This window comes from Bos javanicus, chromosome 13, assembly GCF_032452875.1.
Source record: "Bos javanicus breed banteng chromosome 13, ARS-OSU_banteng_1.0, whole genome shotgun sequence".
NCBI lineage: Eukaryota > Metazoa > Chordata > Mammalia > Artiodactyla > Bovidae > Bos > Bos javanicus.
The window spans coordinates 23,863,567-23,883,662 of record NC_083880.1 but is presented as its reverse complement, the minus strand read 5'-3'; the positions used below and the strand labels follow the sequence as shown (position 1 = coordinate 23,883,662).

General features: G+C 44.8%; 1 protein-coding gene and 1 pseudogene across 1 annotated transcript in view; one reads left to right on the top strand and one right to left on the bottom strand.

Annotated features, from left to right (window-relative positions):
- Positions 1–2,039: 2,039 nt before the first annotated feature.
- PIP4K2A (phosphatidylinositol-5-phosphate 4-kinase type 2 alpha) overlaps positions 2,040–20,096 on the top strand; it is a 186,192-nt gene continuing 168,135 nt past the window's right edge. The window contains exon 1 of the mRNA XM_061435983.1: positions 2,040–2,455. Coding sequence (XP_061291967.1) covers positions 2,312–2,455 — 144 coding nt within the window. The 5' untranslated portion in view covers positions 2,040–2,311. The remainder of the gene's footprint in view (positions 2,456–20,096) is intronic.
- Positions 14,455–14,560, bottom strand: LOC133259957 (U5 spliceosomal RNA; annotated as a pseudogene).

Sequence of the window (20,096 nt, the reverse complement as noted above, 5' to 3'; positions counted from 1 at the left end):
GTTATTCACAGGAACTCTCTGTTCCCTCTTGGTTGTATACAGTGCTGTATTAACAAAGAGTGCTTTCCACTGTCTTAGCGGCTCAGAGAGGATAACTGTTTTGCTCAACTGGTGGGAGAATGAGCAACACTACCTCTTCTCACTGCAAATTTAGGATTTGTTTGTTTAACCACTAAGAGAGATGAGGGTTGAGGCCGAGGAAGCAGATTACATTTTGGACAGTAGCATGAAACAAGAGAGAAAGAATAAAAGGACTTTAGGGCAGCCCTTATGTTGAGGAACAGTCAAAGAAAAAAGGAGCAGATGAAGGCGACCACGTGACCTGTCACTTCCTACCCCACGAGGCTCATCAAGCTCTTTAAGGGATGGGGTCTGTCATCCTTTCTTTCCCTGAAAGCAGGTTACGAGAGTGCATAGTGGAAACCACTATACTCGAGAGGAGTAATAATGACAGTAGACATATAATGACTCTCCAAGTGGGCCGAGTAGGGTAAGTGCCTAGAACAGTATGATAATTGGGGAAGATGTAGGGACAGCAGGTTTTTAGACATGCTTGGAATGGCAGCTTCCTGAGGGTGGGTCATTAAGAAGGGTTAAATTTAGGTATACGTGGGTGAAGACAATGAAAAGATTTCTTGGAAGGTGGTGGTGTTCAATCCCTCAGTTGTGTCCAACTCTTTGTGACCCCATGGACTATAGCAAGCCAGTCTTCCCTGTCCTTCACCATCTCCCCAAGCTTGCTCAAACTCATGTCCATTGAGTCAGTGATGCCATCTCATCCTCTGTTGCCCCCTTCTCCTCCTCCTCCATGGCATCAGGGTATTTTCTAATGGGTTGGCTCTTCGCATCAGGTGGCCAAAGTGTTGGAGCTTCAGCATCAGTCCTTCTAATGAATATTCAGGATTGATTTCCTTTAGGATTGACTGGTTTGATCTCCTTACAGTCCAAGGGACTCTCAAGGGTCTTCTCCAATACCACAGTTCAAAAGCATCAATTCTTCCACACAAAGCCTTCTTTATGGTCCAACTCTCACATCCATACATGACTACTGGAAAAAACATAGCTTTGACTAGACAGACCTTTTTCGGAAAAATAATGTCTCTGCTTTTTAATATGCTGTCTAGGTTGGTCCTAGCCTTTCTTCCAAGTAGCAGGTGTCTTTTAATTTCATGGCTGCAGTCACCATTTTGCAGTGATTTTGGAGCCCAAGAAAGTCAAGTCCGTCACTGTTTCCATTGTTTGCCCACCGATTTGCCATGAAGTGATGGGGCCGGATGCCATGATCTTAGTTTTTTGAATGAGTGGAATGGATAAAAGGAAGGGGTATAGGAAACACTGCAGAGGATTTGAGGTAGAAGGTGATATTCAGGGTGTGATTCTCCTGGTCAAACCCAGGGCTCTGGATGAGGAATGCTGGGTCCTGTCTCAGGGAGGGTGTTAGTGGTGGTGGCAATGACAGTGCAGCAGCTTAGACGGGAGTCTCACTTCTGCAGCCTCGTGGGAAGGCCCAAGTTCGGGGTCCAAAAGGCCCGATGGGTAAAGGCACAGAAGGATCAATAAGGTCACTGCGGGGCCACTTTGGGAGGCGGCCAACGCTGTGCTCTTTCCCTCGGTGCTAGGGAAGCCCTGGTCTCCACAGCGTTCCAGGTCTCACTAGCTCTCCCCATTCCTGGCACGGGTAAGCGGCGCTGCACGGAGCCTCCTTTCTTCGCCTGACCACCGCCTCTTGGGAGCTCCTGTCCTCTGACCTCCCCACTCTCCCCACCCTTCCCTCTTTTCTCCAGGACGCCGCGCGGGGGTCCTCACCCTCCCCGCGTCGCACGCCCACCCCGCTGCCTCCTCGGCCCGCGGGGAACTACCGCCCCGAGCTCGCCTGCGCCCCCGGGGCTGCCGGGCCGCTGCCGGCGAGCCGGAGCGCAAGGGCGCAGCTTAACGGTCCCGCGGCCGCGCCCCGCCTGGCGGCGCCGCAACTGCTGCCCGCCCTCCCTCCCACCCCGTGCGTCATGACGCCGGCGCCCAACGCGGAAGCCGCTCGCGGCGCGCCTGGTCCAGCCGCGGGCTGAGCGCGGAGTCGCGGGCGGGCGGGCGCGGGAGCCGAGCCGGGGCGCGAGCCGAGCGCAGCCTTCTTCGCTAGCCGGGCCAAGCGGGCACCGCGGGCTGAGCGGGACGAGCGCACCAGCGGGCGGAGCGGGGACACGGCGCGCTGGGGCCGCCGCCGAGGGGGATGCAGCTGCCTCCCCGGGCCGGCGTGTAGAGAGGGCGGGTCCCCGGCCTCGGGAGCGCGGCGGTGGAGGGGACAGAGGCGGCGGCCATGGCGACCCCCAGCAACCTGGGGTCCTCCGTCCTGGCGAGCAAGACCAAGACCAAGAAGAAGCATTTCGTCGCGCAGAAAGTGAAGCTCTTTCGGGCCAGCGATCCGCTGCTCAGCGTCCTGATGTGGGGGGTAAACCACTCGGTAAGGACTCGGGCTGCGGCGCGCAGTCCCTTTCCTCCTCCTCTTCCTCCTCGCTCCCCTCCTCCTCTCGCTGCAGCTGCTGCGGGGCGGGGAGCCCGAGCCGGGCCCCGGCCCTCCGGCTGCTAGCCCTCCGGGGCTGCTCGTTCGCCGCGGCGCTTGGGTGCCCCCAGACCCGCGCGCTTCGCTCCCGCCCCTCGGGGCCACCCGGGCGCGCCTCCGGGATCCCCTTGGGACCCTAGGGCCGGATGCGGGACGGGAGGGTCCAATTTGCATTTGAACCCTGCGGCGAGTACCGGTATCGCTCCTCAGTCCGTCCGTCCGCTCTCCGGCCGATGTGTCCCCGCAGTCCGGGAACTGGGAAGTTTGTGCGGGGCACGACTCCGCCGGGGCTGTCACCCCTGGTGGCGGGGGCTGTTGGGGCCAGAGTCCCGGCGATCCCTTCCTCTGCGGGGGCGGCCCGGTCCTCCTCCGTCGGGCAGGTGTACCTGTCCGAGGTTGGGAGTGTCTGGAGCCTTTCCGCACGAGGAACAGGGACGAGAATACTGGAGATCGCGGAGCTTTGGGCAGCGGCTTAGTTCTTAGGTCCTTCCCCGCCCCCCACCCCCCTCCCCTTTAAAGGCGTTATTCTTGGACCCAAGGAATCTTTCTGGCGAAGAAAAAGGCAATGTATATATGGCACTGGCGTTTAGCATCTTTCCCTACTCTCCTCCCGTCTCGCCCTGCCGCTGTGCCTGCTGAAGAGCTGCTTGGCGGGGCGTCTTGCTCCGCACATCTCCTCCCCCACTTTGGGGAGCCAGGCCGAAGTCGCCGCCTGCGGAAGGGCGGCCTGGGGATGACCGCAGAAGGGGGGGTCTCGGCGGGCGCGGTGGAAGGCGATCTTGAGTTGACTGCACCCGTTTGGGGGGTTTATTTCAAAAGCTGGAGGAGACGGCCTGGGAAGGTTGGCTTGGAAAGGCTAGCCTAACACACAAGCCAAGGTGCTGAAGATGCGCGGCTGCGGGCTATGCGGACTGCGGTCTGGGGGTCCGAAATAGCCTCCTGCTGATCTTAACAGCGAGAAACTCTTGCAGTTTTAATCACCTTAGGATCAGGAAACCCGATAGGAGCTGTTGGCTGAGCCGTGAAAGTTTAAATGAGCCTGTGAATTTTGACCATGACCTACCCACTGCAGTCAGTCGGCGTCTGGGGATAAGTGTATGTAGGCTTGTCTTCCGTACTTTTGATTTCGATGGATGTCTATGGGCCCTTTACAGCATAATAGAAATGACGGAAAACCATGCTGGTCTTTTAAAAGAACATTCTCAATGTAATGAACTTAGTTGAAATGGTTCAAAACCATCGTATTTGTATTTTTCTTTCCCTAGCTGAGCTGGGGGAAAGGTGAAACTGTATTAGAATTGATTGTGTTTGCGTGGTGTGACTGTTTTTAAGAAGGTTGAAACATGATCATTTCTATCAAGCCTAATGCCTGATCCACTGAAGTTTAACTTCCTCACAACTTGTTAAGCAGGCTTTTGCAACAGCAGACACTACTACATCATCCTCCACCTCCCCCCCATTTTATTACAGTAAATAAAATGTTATTTTTTCTTATGTAATACATGCACAGTTCAGAGTTATGTTTTAAATTTGTTAAGCTTCTTAAAATTATGTTGTTGTTAGTTGCTTTTTAAAAAAAATTAATGTTCTGTATGTATGGATGCTTTTATCTCCTTTGAAGTGCTGGTGTTTTGGTCAGGAGAGTGTTTGTGTCTGAGAGTTTAACTTACTAAACTAGTAGCCATAACATGCCACTGGAAGAGCCTGCTCTCTGGGAATTTAGTCCCAACGCCAGTTTACTTTAGAAACCTTGTAATCCTGGGTGTGTTACTGTAACCACTTCTGTTGGTACTTTGTATTTTTTAATTGCTACATCTGTTTTAGAATTTCTTGCTAATTGGAAATATTTTGAAACTATGTAAAGTTTGTAAAAATAATGTGTGATTTGTAGATAGTGCATTTTCTTTTGCTTTCAAGAAAAGTTTGCAAGTCTAAGTGTAGTCATCCAGAGAAGTCAAGTTTCCATAGTATGAAATATAACCATGTTATTCATTCAACAAATATATATCATCAGGCATATTATGGTAGCTTCTGTACAAAGGACTGCTAAAAATGCTCCTCATGTTTTTGTCCAGGTATCTTTTTTTTTGAGGGTTCTGAGTTGACATAAGAAAGGTCTATTTCACAGCCTTCTTTTTAAAAATGTTTATTTTTTTCTTTTTTTTTTTTTTAAGAAAGGACGTATATATAAAGATGAAATCTAAGCGCTCAGATGCCATGTGTTTCTGGTTGATTTCATTTTAGGTAACAAAGTCTTAGATAAATGTTTTCATATGACCTTGTGTGCACCGAAGTCTACAGTATAGTATAAGAATGAATTTGTCAGTTGTGTTGTGTATGAATTGAGACTTTTGGGAAAGCCTGGTGGAGCAGGAAGAGATCATTCAAATCAGTCCTTCTCTATATTTCTTCTTCTTCTTCTTTTTATATAATTTTATTCATTTATTTAATTTTATTTTTGGCTGTGCTGAGTCTTCATTGCTTTGTGCGGGCTTTCTCTGGTTGCGTTGAGTGAGAGTTACTCTTCACTGGGGTGAGTGCGCTTCTCATTGTAGTAGCTTCTCTTCTCACAAAGCGCAGGCTCTAGGCATTTGGGCTCAGTAGTTCCAGCTTGTACACCCTAGAGCACTGGCTCAGTAGTTGTGGCACATGGGTTTAGTTGCTCCTGGCATCTGGAATCTTCCCAGACTAGTGGTCAAACCCCATGTCCCCTGCATTGGCAGGTGGTATCTTACCCGCTGCACCAGGGAAGTCCCCTTCTGTACATTTATAATGTAATCAAAATTAATGGGAAAAGATGTCATGAAGATTGCAATTTCTTGCTTTTACAATTTGTATTTGGACCACTAAAGGGGAAACTACTACTCTGTAGTCATTTGCTACACTGAGGATCATGTAGGCATCTTATAATGTTGGGAATATCTACACACCACAGTAAAATGCTCATTGGATCTGTGTTCCCATTCTTTTTCTAACTCTGTTGACCTTGGGCCTATTAACTATTTTTGCATCGATATTTGTTCTGTGAAGTAAGGTTATTGGACTGGATGATTTCCAACTTTTTCCCCTAACTTTAGGATTCAACTACTTTTACAGTCAATTAGGTTCCTAGCATTGACTTAGGGTCCCCAGACTAGAAAGAGTAATAATGCATGACAAAAGAAAGAATAATGATAGAGTTGGACTATTATAGAAAAGTAATAGTACATAACAACAGTTACATGACTATTATAACCTTGCAAATGCAGCCACTCTCAGGGAATTTTCAAGGCCATGGCTAGAGGCTAGGAAATCTGTGGTGATGGCAAGAGATGTGTGAACTAAGAGTTTGTGGGATTGATTGTATGTAGTTGGACTGCACTGCAGTCTGTTATGTCCAAGTCTATTTGATCGAAATGTAGAAACTTGTAATTAAGGTGGAAAATTTCAAGTTGTCCATTGTGGTGATAATTCTCAGTGACAAGAAAAAGCTTGACTTTATGTGGTTAATTTGATATGTTACTGCTTTCTGACTTAGAATACCCATCAGTGAATGGACCACTGCCAATTTTTATTTTAAGTATTTTAAGTGGAGAATATAATTGAATACATAAAAGGAAAAGATGACTTAAGAAGGCAATTTTGTCTTGTTACATTTGGAATTAAACTAAAAATGATCAGGCAGTTAGCTTCTTACAGTATTTTTAATAGTGTGTGGAACATATAGAATGATAGGAGCCAGGGCTTGTTTTAAATAGATATTCTGAAAGATTTTTATGGGAGTGAAATAGCTTTTTAGAAATGAGTATTTAAAAGCCTGTTTAAATATCTATAGGAAGACCTTTTGGACAGAAAAAGTTTAAAGGATGTAAAACTTGCTTAAAACAAATGTAGTGTTTAGAAGTAATCAACATTAATGTTAATGTTTAGATTTTTTTTTTCTTTTTTTTGGTTGCGAGCCATGGAAATGTGGATGAAGAACAGGCCAAATTCTGAAATATTAGGGGGGTTTTGGAAGTCACAGTGGAAGGATGAATTGGTAAGCAAACCAGGAGAGCAGGGCTAGGCTGGGCATCATGAATAACTGGAGCCAGTGCTTGGGTACTCTTGGGACTTTTCTGTCTGTTTTGGTTTTGTTCTTACTCATAGCTGTCAGGTTTCCTCCATGAGCAGAGAACTAATGCTTCTTGAATTTCACTGTTTGTAATCCTCCACTCCCCACAAAGGGGTTTTCTGTCTCTGATTCTGTTCATAAACATCCCATGGAAGGATTCTGACTGGTCCAGCTTCCATCAGTGGAGGCATTTCTTGGGTCGAGCCGTTGTGAAAAGGTGACGGCTCTTGCTCATTGGAGTTGAGGAAGAACAGTTCCCCACAGAACGGGCAGGCAGCATCAGGCAGGCGTGCACCCTGGTACTGGAGCTGAGTGAGTGTCTTGGTGCCCAGGCCCCACGTTTGTGTGTTTTGGCAAATACGCCGTTATCTGAGCTGAGCGCTGTAGCCTTTGTTATGTTCTCATCAAGATCCTAGACTTGCAATGGTATTGCGAAATAGTGATGCCTTTTAGGTTCACGGGTTTCTATTTGGGCACTGAAAAAGATAAAAGAAGGAAACGGGTTTAAAAGTGAAACGAGTAACTGTGAAATGTTGACTAAATGGAATGGAATGAGGCAATTAAATGAAAACCATAATGAGCTAGACAATAGATCAAACGTGAATGGAACCCAAATAACCATTCATTGAAGAACTAGTCTCAGACAATTTTTTTTCTTCTCTTTACTTTATAGAGAAAAGAATAATGCCAGGCACACACATGCAAAATGTATTATTAGGGAAATATTTTTATACCCTCTAAAACTTGGGATTATATCCTGAGGACAGAATACATTTTCTTCTCTGTTCATTGACTACCTCAGAGTGAACTTGAATATTCAGAATGATGCCCTTGGCAAGACAGGGATTTCTCTTTCTATGACAGGATTGTCTGCTACATTTTTGCTACAGCAAGAATTGTAATAAACAAACAAAACCTGCCTTATGTTGATTAGAAAATGTGGTCAACCAGAGTAGTTAATTCTGCCAACATACCTTTGGAAATACAAATTTTGGAATTTAAGAGAATTGGGACAATTTGGCCAAATGTCTTGTGCTCAGACAGATTAGGTTCAAGTCCTACCTCCATCAATGTTTCTCCACTTGCGCCTCAGTTTACTCATTCTTACAATGGAAATGATGATGGCTATCTCACAGGATTATTTGGGGTCAAGTAAGATAATGTATTTAAAGACAAGCACTATAATTGGCAGTAATTGTACCTTAAAAATGAACAAATTCAGATGCCATTAGGCTGGTAGCATATTAATCAGCATTAGACAAGTGCTTCTCAAAAATTTGTTGTGTGTTTGAATCATCTGAGGACATTTAAAAACTACCTCCTAGCTTATTTCCCCGTATATACTTTTATTCACGTTTCCTTTTGTGTGTGTGTGTGTGTGTGTGTGTGCGTGCGCGTGTGCCATGGACCGCCCCCACCCCCCCACCATGGCAGTCCAATGAAGGCTATGGATCCCTTCTCAGATTAATGTTTTTGAACAAATGAATGAAAATGGATAGGGTACATCCTACCCTTCACAGATCTGCTGAATTCTATCCATGGACAACTTCAGGGGTTTGGAGAACCCAGTTAAGAACCATTCCAAGAGTAAGTTGAAGGTGGTGTGGGGTGGAAAGCCAGGAGAGCATGGAGCAGGCGGGAAGAATCATACATGGTAGGAACAGGCATGTATGAATGATTCCCTGCTGAGATCATAGTGCTAGGAGGTGGTGGGATTCAGCCCTGTACACTTAACCATGGAGCTGTGCTGCTGGGCCGGGGCCAGAACTAATAATTTCTGCCCTCTTTAGTGATCTTTTCTTTCCTTCTTTAGCCTTAAAGGCTTTGACTGCTACTGCTGCTGCTAAGTCGCTTCAGTCGTGTCCGACTCTGTGCAACCCCATAAACGGCAGCCCACCAGGCTCCTCTGTCCGTGGGATTTTCCAGGCAAGAGTACTGGAGTGGGGTGCCATTGCCTTCTCCGAAAGGCTTTGACTAGGTATTGGCTAGTCATAAGGAGGAAAACAATTTTTCTTTAATAGAAAGAAAGTCATTACTTTTATTCAAAGCATCTAAGAAGATAGCATATGTAAAATTTATTCATGAAAAATCTTATAGGAAGTTTTAAAACAGGTTTGCCTATCAAGTGCTCCAGAGCCACCTATGGATGGTGGCCACTGAGTTGGAGAAAGACTTGTTTTGCCATCGTTGTCTCACTTTGTATTGGACAATGCTCCCTACTCTGGGGTGCTCCTTCTTGGGGCCATCTTCTTTTGTTTTTTTGTATTGTTTTCCTTCACTCCCTAGGTGCCTCATGGAGCTCCTCCTCTCCCTGTGCAGTCTCTCCATGTTGAGATGCCCTAGGATCTCAGTGTCTGCTTCTAGAACTTCAGAATGTGTTTCATCTGTGTGACCTTATTTGGCCCTGTGACTTCCCATGCTGATAACTGAGGAATGTGTATCTTCCCTTCTGACCTCCCTGCCAGCTCCATCTTCAGTGTCTTATTCGATATCTTCACTCGAATGCCCAATGGGCACTTCAGATGCGTCCCCACTAGGACTCTTCGTTTCCTCCCCCTGCCCTGTCCTACCTGCCCTGATCCAGTTTCTTCCTCATCTCAGTCAACAGACACCATCTACCCAGGTGCTCAAGCCCCAAACCCAGGAACCAACCTCCATCCTTCTCTCTGCCTCACCCCCGCCTTCGTGACTCCCAGCTCCAAGTCCTGACTCTGCATATTTGTCTCTCCCCAGTTGAATTCTCTTCCTCTAGAACACACGGGAGGCTTTAGGTCTGCCTCTGGCCACCCTGCCCTGTCTGCATCAGGTTCTCAACAGCAATGGCAGGTCGCTCATCTTTCTGAGACGTCAACAGTGTCCTGTCGCTTCTTCACTGAAAACCTTCCAGAGGCTGCCCTATGCACATTTAACTGGATCACTTTGCTGCACACCTGAAACTTACAAAACATTATAAAGCAGTTATACTTCAATAAAAAATAAAAACAAACTTGAAGAGGAAAAGAAAACTGAACACTTTTCAAGTGGCTTGGAGATCTTACCCGCCTTGTCCCAACTTTCCCCTATGCCTTCTCCCTTCTAGCCACACTGGTCTTTTTCTGTTCCTTAAATAAACCAAGCCCAGAGCAGCCCACCCCTCAGCTTCCACACTGTGTTTCTTCTTCATCTGGAATGTTCTTCCCTGAGTCTCTGAATGGCGGGCCTCTGCTCCTCATTTTACTTTCTCAGCTAAAGGCTTGCCCTCTCCTAGAGCGTCTGTGACCTTATCTAGAGAAGTCTCTCCGCTCTCACACGGCTCTTAGTCTCTCCGTGACACTTGACACTGTGGGAAGTGGAGTTGTTTACATGTTGATTATTTCTCTCCCCCGACTGGACTGTGAAGCTGTTAACTTCAGGTCTCCAGCATCTGAGACTTGATCTTGTCACTGCTGCTTTCCACATCCAGAACGGTGCTCGTATGCAGTAGGCGCCCAATAAGTACTGTGGAATGAAGAGTGGAGCCACTGAGTGCTCCACAGGGGTATCAGGAGCCCTTCCGCGATGGATTTTCATCAGCACACAAGCTCCATTTTTGCTAGGACTGAGCAGAGTGTTTAGAGCAGTTTGCTAAGTGTGTTAAGCAATGCCCGGGGGCATGGGGGAGGCCTGCCTGCAAGCTGCTGATAAGAGATGTGGGGTAACCACAAGCTGATGACAAATCAAGGAGCCTGTGTCCACAGCTGCTGGGGAGAACTTTGCCTTGTGAACATGCCGGAGAATGTTCTGAGTCAACAGCCTCTCCCAGAACATCACCAACTCAACTGTGCTGAAGACCGCGAAAGCACTGCTGAACAGTCTGAGACCCCGATGTGTAGAAGAGTGCACTTCAAGGTCATGTCTGGTCTAGCCCATGTGGTGGGAGTCTGTTAATGCAGGAGTCCCCAGCCTCCAGGATCGTTAATAGTGCCTGATGATCTGAGGTGGAGCTAATATCATAATAATAGAAATAAAGTGCACAATAAATGTAATATGCTTGAATCATCCTGAAACCACCCCCTCACCACCCCATCCTGCCCACCTCATGGAAAAAATTGTCTTTGACGAAACCTATCCTTGGTCCCAAAAAGCTTGGGGGCTACTCTGTTAATGTCTTCCGATATGCCTCTAAAAGGTCTAGCATTCAGAAGCATGCCATCCATAAATGAAACTGAAGATTCTACAAACGTTGTGAAATCAGTGATGATCCCAGTGTCTCGGATCTTCCTGGGTATCTTTCTACAGTATTACGTTTCTGCTGGTTCTTAGTCACGGTGCCTCCTTCCCATGTTCGCTTGGTAATTTTCGCCATGAGCTGCTCATTTGGACAATATTTGGGGAGGATTTTTGAGTCTTAGGGTGAAAGGGTGTCCCTCTAATGAGGATTGTTCTTGTTGTCAGGTGGCTAGGAGCACTCTGGACCAAGTCCATTTTAAACTCAGAGCTTGGGATTCTTTGGACTTGCTAGTGATATACGGAGAAGGCAATGGCACCCCACTCCAGTATTCTTGCCTGGAAAATCCCATGGACCGAGGAGCCTGGTGGGCTGCAGTCCATGGAGTCGCTAAGAGTCAGACACGACTGAGCGACTTCACTTTCACTTTTCACTTTCATGCACTGGAGAAGGAAATGGCAACCCACGCCAGTGTTCTTGCCTGGAGAATCCCAGGGACGGGGAGCCTGGTGGGCTGCCGTCTATGGGGTTGCACAGAGTCGGACACGACTGAAGCGACTTAGCAGCAGCAGCAGCAGTGATATATGTTTGGGCTGTAGTCCCATGGGGGTAGAATGGGTTTATTTGGGGATCACCTTTCCCCTGAGGCTGTAACCCTTTTGGATCCTGGCCTTATAGAGAGAGAGTTTCCTGTAAGATCCCCACGTTGGGTGGGCTCTAGGCGCCGACCTCTGTTCCTCTTCACCCACGGGACCCTCAAAGCCTTCAGAGTGCAGTGGCTCCCATGGAGCTGACAGCTCTCGCATCCCATGTTCATTCGCTCAGATTTTGGCAAGGTAACTCCTGCCTCCTCAGTGCTTTGATGCCTTTAAGAAGATGTTTTAAAAATGTATATTTTATTCAGGATATTTAGTTGTTTTCAGTGGCAGATAGTTCCACCTTATCAGCAGATATGGAAATCAGCATCAAAGTTTCTAAAGAGAGGGAAGGCCAGGGTATAAGCGAGGGTCAAGTCAGAGACCCCAGGGTGCTTGGGTGCTTCTCTGTCCACCCCAGGGATCGGTCAGTAACTCCGTGCCACCAGAGGAGACCCTGAGAAAGTCATTGTTGTCCTCCAGGTAAGAGGCAACCAGAGTCTGAACCAGGGCAGTTCCCTGGTGGCCGAGGGAGGGTGTCTCCAGAGATGTTTGGGAGGTTGACTTGGCTGGATTTGGTAACTGCATGAGGGAATGGATAGGAAGGCGTTGAGGGTGACCCTGGGTTTTCTAGTTTGGGCACCTAAATCATTCTCTTTCATTCATGCTCCATTACATTAATGGTTACCTTCTGGGCTATTAGCCAAAAAGAAGCCATATTATCTGCACTTAAATTGCTCTTTTGTAGAAATGATTATATTTGCAATTTTGATGTTTACATAAACCTTTACAGTTTATAGGTAAATCCAGCATTTGACAGATAATTCAGCATTTGACATCTTCAATCTTAATAAATTCCACCTCCACAACTAGGAGATGTGGTTTCATGGTCTAGTTTTAACTAATATATACTTTATTTTGTAAAAAGTGTCATTTTCATATCTAAAGTTCTTCTGTTAATAACCTGTAATTAGTCCAGGGTACTTTTTTTTGGGGGGGGGTGTTTTCTTTAAGGCCTTAGAGGAAGAAGTATGAAAAAGACAGGTTTTTTGCTTGTAAGGAGTTCATAGACCTACTGGGAAGATAGGCATGTAATTATGTAAACAAGGTGCTAAGTTGGTGAATTAATGAAACTGCCTTCAAGGTTTATTTGGTTGTAAACGACAGTCATGAAAATCAGCTTAGCTAGAGGAAAAAACAGGGAGGGGTGATGGGGTAGCTCCTGGAACCATAGGGCCCTGAGAGCCACATGTAGACAAGGATCCAAAGTGTCTGCTTCCTCACTTTCTCTTGAATCTTTGCAAGACTTTTCCTGAATCTTTTCTCCAACAACATTGTCTTTTCTCAGCTGCTTTGCTTATTTGCTATGCGTATTTGCAGCTATGCTTATTTGCCCCTAGGTGCAAGTCCATTCAGATGGCTTTTAGTCTCCCTGCACCTAATTTCAGATTTCTTAACAGTGAAAAAAAGGGGGAGTGACAAAGAAGAGAGTCAGTGGCCATCAGAGCAGCCAGCTGGGGCCATGGGGTCTCCCACAGTGCAGGTTTGGTGCCTAGGTGGAGGGACAGTGACAATTCTCAAACCTTGGAGTCTTTCTGGGCGAGGGACCCCTCTCCCCTGGCTGTGTGCACAGATCTACAGATGACAAAGGCTTCATAAACTGCCCCTGGAGAGTTAGTGCTACGTGAGTTGGATTTTGAAAAATGTATTGGAGTTCACCTGGTAGAGAGGCTGGAGGGGACGGTTATAGGCAGAGTAAGAAGTGTGTTGTTGCTGTTGTTTAATCTTTAAGTCGTATTTGACTGTTTGCGACCCCATGGATGAGGCTCCTCTGTTCATGGGATTCTCCAGGCAAGAATACTGAAGTGAGTTGCCATTCCCCTTTCCAGGGGATCTTCCTGACCCAGGGATCGAATGGGGTTTCCTATATTGCAGGCAGATTCTTTACTGTCTGAGAAGCGTGTACAAGAGCATAAAGCATCTGTGTCATTTTAGGGACCTGCTGAACCTTTCTTCAGGAGCTGTTATGCTTCCCATCTTCTAGTTTTACAGTTTGGTTTCCATTCTCTCGCATGTGTTCCTGTTTAAATTCCTTACTGTTTGCATTGATTCTTTTGAGCTTGGTTATATTCAAATCCTGCCTGCAAGTTGCTGGACACCCTAACAATCAGAGCTTAGTGCTGTTAGTAATTGTAAAAACATACTTTGTTTTTGTTTCCACCTGCACATTGAGAAAAGCAGTATGTATTGTACTAATGGACCCAAGGATGAGAAGCCTGGATGGCACTCATCACATAACCCGCACAGAGATGCCCACATGGGAGGGGCAGTACAGCTGCCCACATGCCCCCCCCAGCCAAGGGCTGCAGCAGTCAGAGCCAGGCTCACTTTTTGTAATTTGCCTTCACAGAAAAAGCTCATCTTCTGATGTACACAGAGGTGGCCTGTGTGCCATCAGCCTTCCTGCTTTTCTCAGGTCAGGCATCCCAAATTTCATGTCGAATTCCTAAGGAATTCCTGGAGGAAGCCTTCAGGTGGAGATTAGGCTGGACAGAAGAAAAGAAAGCAGGGTTTCCTTTACAGATTTAAATCTACTCCAGAAAACGCATAATTACGCAGGATTTTCTGCTATGTGCAAGCTTGCATTGTGCAAAGTAGTTTGCACAAGTTTGGACGATGGTGAGTGATGGCCTTTGAGGCAGAAATTGGTCCATACCCAGTTGTTCTTTGGGCACATTACTGTTTAATGCCTCCAGGTAATACAATGCAAAATTACCTGACATGACCAAAGGCAGCGGGCCAGAGACACTCTGTCGCCTGGTCCTTGCTCTTTGCTTGACTCAGGTGGCTAGATCCTCAGTGTTGGAAGAATGAATTTCATGGTTCTGTCCAGTTTTTGTGCATTTGGTTCTAGTCTGTATAGACTCAGTGGTTCCTTACATTCTTTCCATCACGTGATCTTCACAGTTGAATTTTTTTTTTTTTCAGCCTCGCATTAAGCAAGGCTTACAAAAAATTGGTTTAAGACTCAAAATTGTTTCTCTCCACGGAAATCTTTAGTAAAAGGCGAAAGATTTTTAAAGATAAAGTCCTTTCTGTATTTCTTAGAAATTAAGCACTTCTTAAGGTGGGTATGAAAGGCTTTTAGCAGTTTATTTTTTGACACGTTCTGCAGGTTTTGAGTGGCCTTCCTAAAATCTATATTAAGTGTGTAAATAGAATATAAAGTTTTTCAGGAACACATCTATCACAGTATAAATAGAAAGATTTGTCCTTACAGTTTATCTTGCACACCTGCATGCCCAGATTGGAATCCCCCGACTCCCAAACACAAACACCATCACTGTCATTGTTTCATTTCCGGGGATAACCAGGTGTGGATGGTATCAGAAGCCTTGCAGACCAAGTTATTCCTAGTCTTAAAAAACTTCAAGACACCAATCCAAATAAGCGGAAACTCAATGTCTTTACTCTTGAATTTCCCTGAGTAATTCTCCTCCAGCCCCACCACGTTGCCCCCTCCGTCTGTCATGGCCCCAGATGTCTGGGGTGTTCATGCATCTTTCACAAATCTGCCCTGACTCCTGATGTTTCCATGCTCCCAAAGGACTGGTTCCACTGTGCTGCTAATCAGCTTTACCTTTTAGAAAATATGCTCTACCTTTTTTCTGTGCCCCGGAGCCTGAGAAGAAACTTTCTTTCCAACTGACCCCCTCCCTCATAGAACCAAGACCCCAGGCTTTTACTCCATTAGGAATTGAAATATATTTCCACATCAAAACAGCCAGCCAGCCACCTTCCAAATGAATGCTTGGAACATTGAAACTCAACCCATTCGTAAAGTATTCTGCTTGCACACAGATGAAAAGTTCAAATGCTCTGGCATAGAAAGAACTGTTCAGAACAATTATGATAAATCCAGAAGGCACTTTTTTTTTCTTGAGCACCTTGAGCCAAATTAGGAGGATAGGAGAAAATTTAAGGGACATTTTAAATGAAGAATATAGGTTAGGATAAGCTAGTATATCCCTTTGACTTATTCACTTTTCTTTTGTAATTTTGGCATCAGATATTCACAAATTTAAAACATGTCAGTAAAGATTTGATCCAGTAAATAGGCCATGGTGAATATTTTTGTTTTGTGTTATATGGAACTTTTTTTTTCCTATGTCTGTTTAGGTGAACTAGAGTTGTTCATGGTTTCAGTTCAGTTCAGTTCATTCGCTCATTTCTTTCTGACTCTTTGCGACCCCATGAATCGCAGCACGCCAGGCCTCCCTGTCCATCACCAACTCCCGGATTCACTCAGACTCACGTCCATCGAGTCAGTGATGCCATCCAGCCATCTCATCCTCTGTCGTCCCCTTCTCCTCCTGCCCCCAATCCCTCCCAGCATCAGAGTCTTTTCCAATGAGTCAGCTCTTCGCATGAGGTGGCCAAAGTACTGGAGTTTCAGCTTTAGCATCAGTCCTTCCAAAGAAATCCCAGGGCTGATCTCCTTCAGAATGGATTGGTTGGATCTCCTTGCAGTCCAAGGGACTCTCAAGAGTCTTCTCCAACACCACAGTTCAAAAGCATCAATTCTTCAGCGCTTAGCTTTCTTCACAGTCCATCTCTCACATGCATACATGACCACAGGAAAAACCATAGCCTTGACTAGACGGACTTTTGTTGGCAAAGTAATGTCTCTGCTTTTGAATATGCTATCTAGGTTGGTCATAACTTTTCTTCCAAGGAGTAAGCGTCTTTTAATTTCATGGCTGCAGTCACCATCTGCAGTGATTTTGGAGCCCCCCAAAATAAAGTCTGACACTGTTTCCACTGTTTCCCCATCTATTTCCCATGAAGTGATGGGACCAGATGCCATGATCTTCGTTTTCTGAATGTTGAGTTTTAAGCCAACTTTTTCACTCTCCTCTTTCACTTTCATCAAGAGGCTTTTTAGTTCCTCTTCACTTTCTGCCATAAGGGTGGTGTCATCTGCATATCTGAGGTTATTGATATTTCTCCTGGCAATCTTGATTCCAGCTTGTGCTTCTTCCATCCCAGCATTTCTCATGATGTACTCTGCATATAAGTTAAATAAGCAGGGTGACAATATACAGCCTTGATGTACTCCTTTTCCTATTTGGAACCAGTCTGTTGTTCCATGTCCAGTTCTAACTATTGCTTCCTGACCTGCATACAGATTTCTCAAGAGGCAGATCAGGTGGTCTGGTATTCCCATCTCTTTCAGAATTTTCCACCATTTGCTGTGATCCACACAGTCAAAGGCTTTGGCATAGTCAATAAAGCAGAAATAGATGTTTTTCTGGAACTCTCTTGCTTTTTCCATGATCCAGCAGATGTTGGCAATTTGGTCTCTGGTTCCTCTGCCTTATCTAAAACCAGCCTGAATATCAGGAAGTTCACGGTTCATGTATTGCTGGAGCCTGGCTTGGAGAATTTTGAGCATTACTTTACTAGTGTGTGAGATGAGTGCAATTGTGCGGTAGTTTGAGCATTCTTTGGCATTGCCTTTCTTTGGGATTGGAATGAAAACTGACCTTTTCCAGTCCTGTGAGTTTTCCAGTCACTGCTGAGTTTTCCAAATTTGCTGGCATATTGAGTGCAGCACTTTCACAGCATCATCTTTCAGGATTTGAAATAGCTCAACTGGAATTCCATCACCTCCACTAGCTTTGTTCGTAGTGATGCTTTCTAAGGCCCACTTGACTTCACATTCCAGGATGTCTGGCTCTAGGTCAGTGATCACACCATCGTGATTATCTAGGTCGTGAAGTTCTTTTTTGTACAGAGCCTCGGGCGTGGGGTCCTCCTGGCTTCTGCCCTTGACCTCAGACGTGGGGTAGCTCCTCTCGGCTGTGCTAAGTGCGCCGGTCGCAGCCGCCCACACTAAATGCATTCACGGTTTCAGTGAAACTTAAATTCTAATAAGAGGGGAGATGTGTGTATGTATGTATGTTTGTGTATGTATGTTATATCTTCTGTTTGAAAAATACTGACAAATATAGTGAAGAATTAACATGATCATTTTATCCAAAAGCAATCATTGTATATCTTTTTGAAAAATCTCTGAGATTATACTGTCTATATATTTCCTCATATCACTGTGTTCTTCACGGTGACAATTTTTAATTATTGCCTAATGAAATTTTAATAGTCTATATATTGGTTCCAGTTCTTTACCATAAATAATGCTGCAATCAACATTTCTTTATATAAAACTCCTTATATTGGATGATCTCCTTAGATTCCCCTTTGAGGGAGTTGATGAAAGGGTACGAATACATTAAAGTTCTTGGTCCATTTTGCCAGGGTGCGTCCTGTGAAGCCTGACCCAGTTTATAGTCCCAGCAGTGTGGGTGAGAGCCCTTTCCCACATCTCCTGCTCTGAGTATTTCTAAGTTGAGCAGAAAAAGACTGGAGTAAAATGATACCATTTTCATTACATGTGTCATTTTAAGAGCATGCTTTAAATTCATTTCAAGCTCTGCTTAGAGGAGTGTTGTTGTTGTTCAGCTGCTTAGTCATGTCTGACTCTTTGCAACCCATGGACTGCAGCACACCAGGTTTCCCTGTCCTTCACTATCCCCCGGAGCTTGCTCAAACTCATGTCCATTGAGTCGGTGATGCCATCCAACCACCTCATCCTCTGTCTTCCCCTTCTCCTCCTGCCCTTTCCCAGCATCAGGGTCTTTTCAAAAGAGTCAGCTCTTCGCATCAGGTGGCCAAAGTATTGGAGCTTCAGCTTCACAATCAGTCCTTTCAATGGATATTCAGGGTTGATTTCCTTTAGTATTTACTAGTTGGATCTCCTTGCAGCCCAAGGGACTTTCAAGAGTCTTCTCCAGCACCACACTTCAGTTCAGTTCAGTTCAGTTGCTCAGTTGTGTCCAACTCTTTGTGACCCTATGGACTGCAGCACGCCATGCCCAGTCCAATGGCATTTATTGGCATACAAAACGCTTTGCCTCCAAGTATCCTAGTCAGGAATTTGTTGTTGTTTAAACTTGCTGCTTCATGTCAGACTTGACCTATGGCTGATTCAGATGCATCTGTCCAGAAGATATCATGGATGTCCACCAGAGTCCACAATCAGTGTGTGTGTGTGTGTGTGTGTGTGTGTGTGTGTGTGTATCACCCATCTGTAGTCCTGTCATTGGCTCGCAGCTTGGGTCTGTGTGCACCGCTCAGCTCTGACCCACCTTATCTGATGTAAACACATCAGTCACCTGTGCTGACCTTCCAGCCAACCTGCCACCTGGCTAGGCCGGGGAGGGGAGGTTGAAGCTTCACTCGGTTTAAACTGTGAGCATCCAGCTCCCTTCTGTTTAGATAACTGGGATTTAGAAAGGAGAAAGCAAGGTAGTTTTTCCTTTCAGCAGAAGTAAGTGAGTATACTGTGTATTTTCATAACATAATAAAATTTCCTGTTTTAACTAACTCTTTTACACAATAGAAAAACTAACACTTCCCTTTTACTGAAGGAGAATTCCTGAGAACTTTGAAGAAAACTGAAGAAACAAAGGCAGAACTCATAGAAAGAAAGAGAAGCTTCGAAGCCAGAGCCACCCAGATCACCGTGATTTCCACTTCCTGTGGATGTGTTTTATGGTGACAGTAGCAGCTACAGTTGCCAATTTTCAGGCTGCCTAAATTACTATTTCAGATGGATGCAGGCTTTAAAATTAGCCCCTGGAGAATACATTTGTTTAAAAATTGAACCTTAATTGAATTTTTTTAAAAGCTTGAATTAAGTAGAAAATTAAGGGCTTTTTATAAGAGATGGTAATATATATTTAACTTGAGTGATCAATTACCTAAGAGAAATATTTCTGTCCTATTACTATTTTAAAATATTAAACGCTTGACACAAAAAGCATAAGATATTCTATCTTACTAAAGAAATCTCTTTAATTCATGTGTTAGGGGTCACAGACTCTTCTGAATAGGCTTTGGGACGTGTGTTGAATGAGAACCTAGTCACTGTGACTTCAGTTAAATAAACAATATCAATTTTTCATTAATTCAAAATGGGAACTTTTAGAATTATGAATATAAATCTTTTATACCCCTTCTGTTCTAAAGAAAATACATTGTTTCCTCATGTGAAAATTTTCTGTAAGAGTTCGAAAAAGTTTTAGTGCACAGTAATATTTTGAATGGAATTGTTATCTTCCACTTAGCCAGAGTGGCCAAAAATACTATTGTAGAACAAATTCATTCCCATTTCTGAATCTCCAAAGCAAAAGAACATTTAAGAATTCATTTCAACTTAGTTATTTATAAGAAGAAAAAACTTTTCTTATGGTATGTAGAATAGTCCTAAATAACAAGTTACAAGCTAGAAATATTTACTTAAAACTATTGGATATACTGAGAAGAGATCTAGCCTGTGTTTCCTTTAAAAAAAAAAAACAAGACAAAGATCTTTCATAGTAAAACACAAATTGGAAAGAATATGACTATTCATTAGTGTGAAACTTGGGTTAAATGAAGTAAGATGTATATGCATGTTGAAATATGTTGTAATTCTTAAATATGTTTATGGAGATGAATGAAGTGCTATGGAGAAGTGCATATTGAGTAAGAAAGTAGCCAGTGAGTTTTAAAAATATTCAGTTC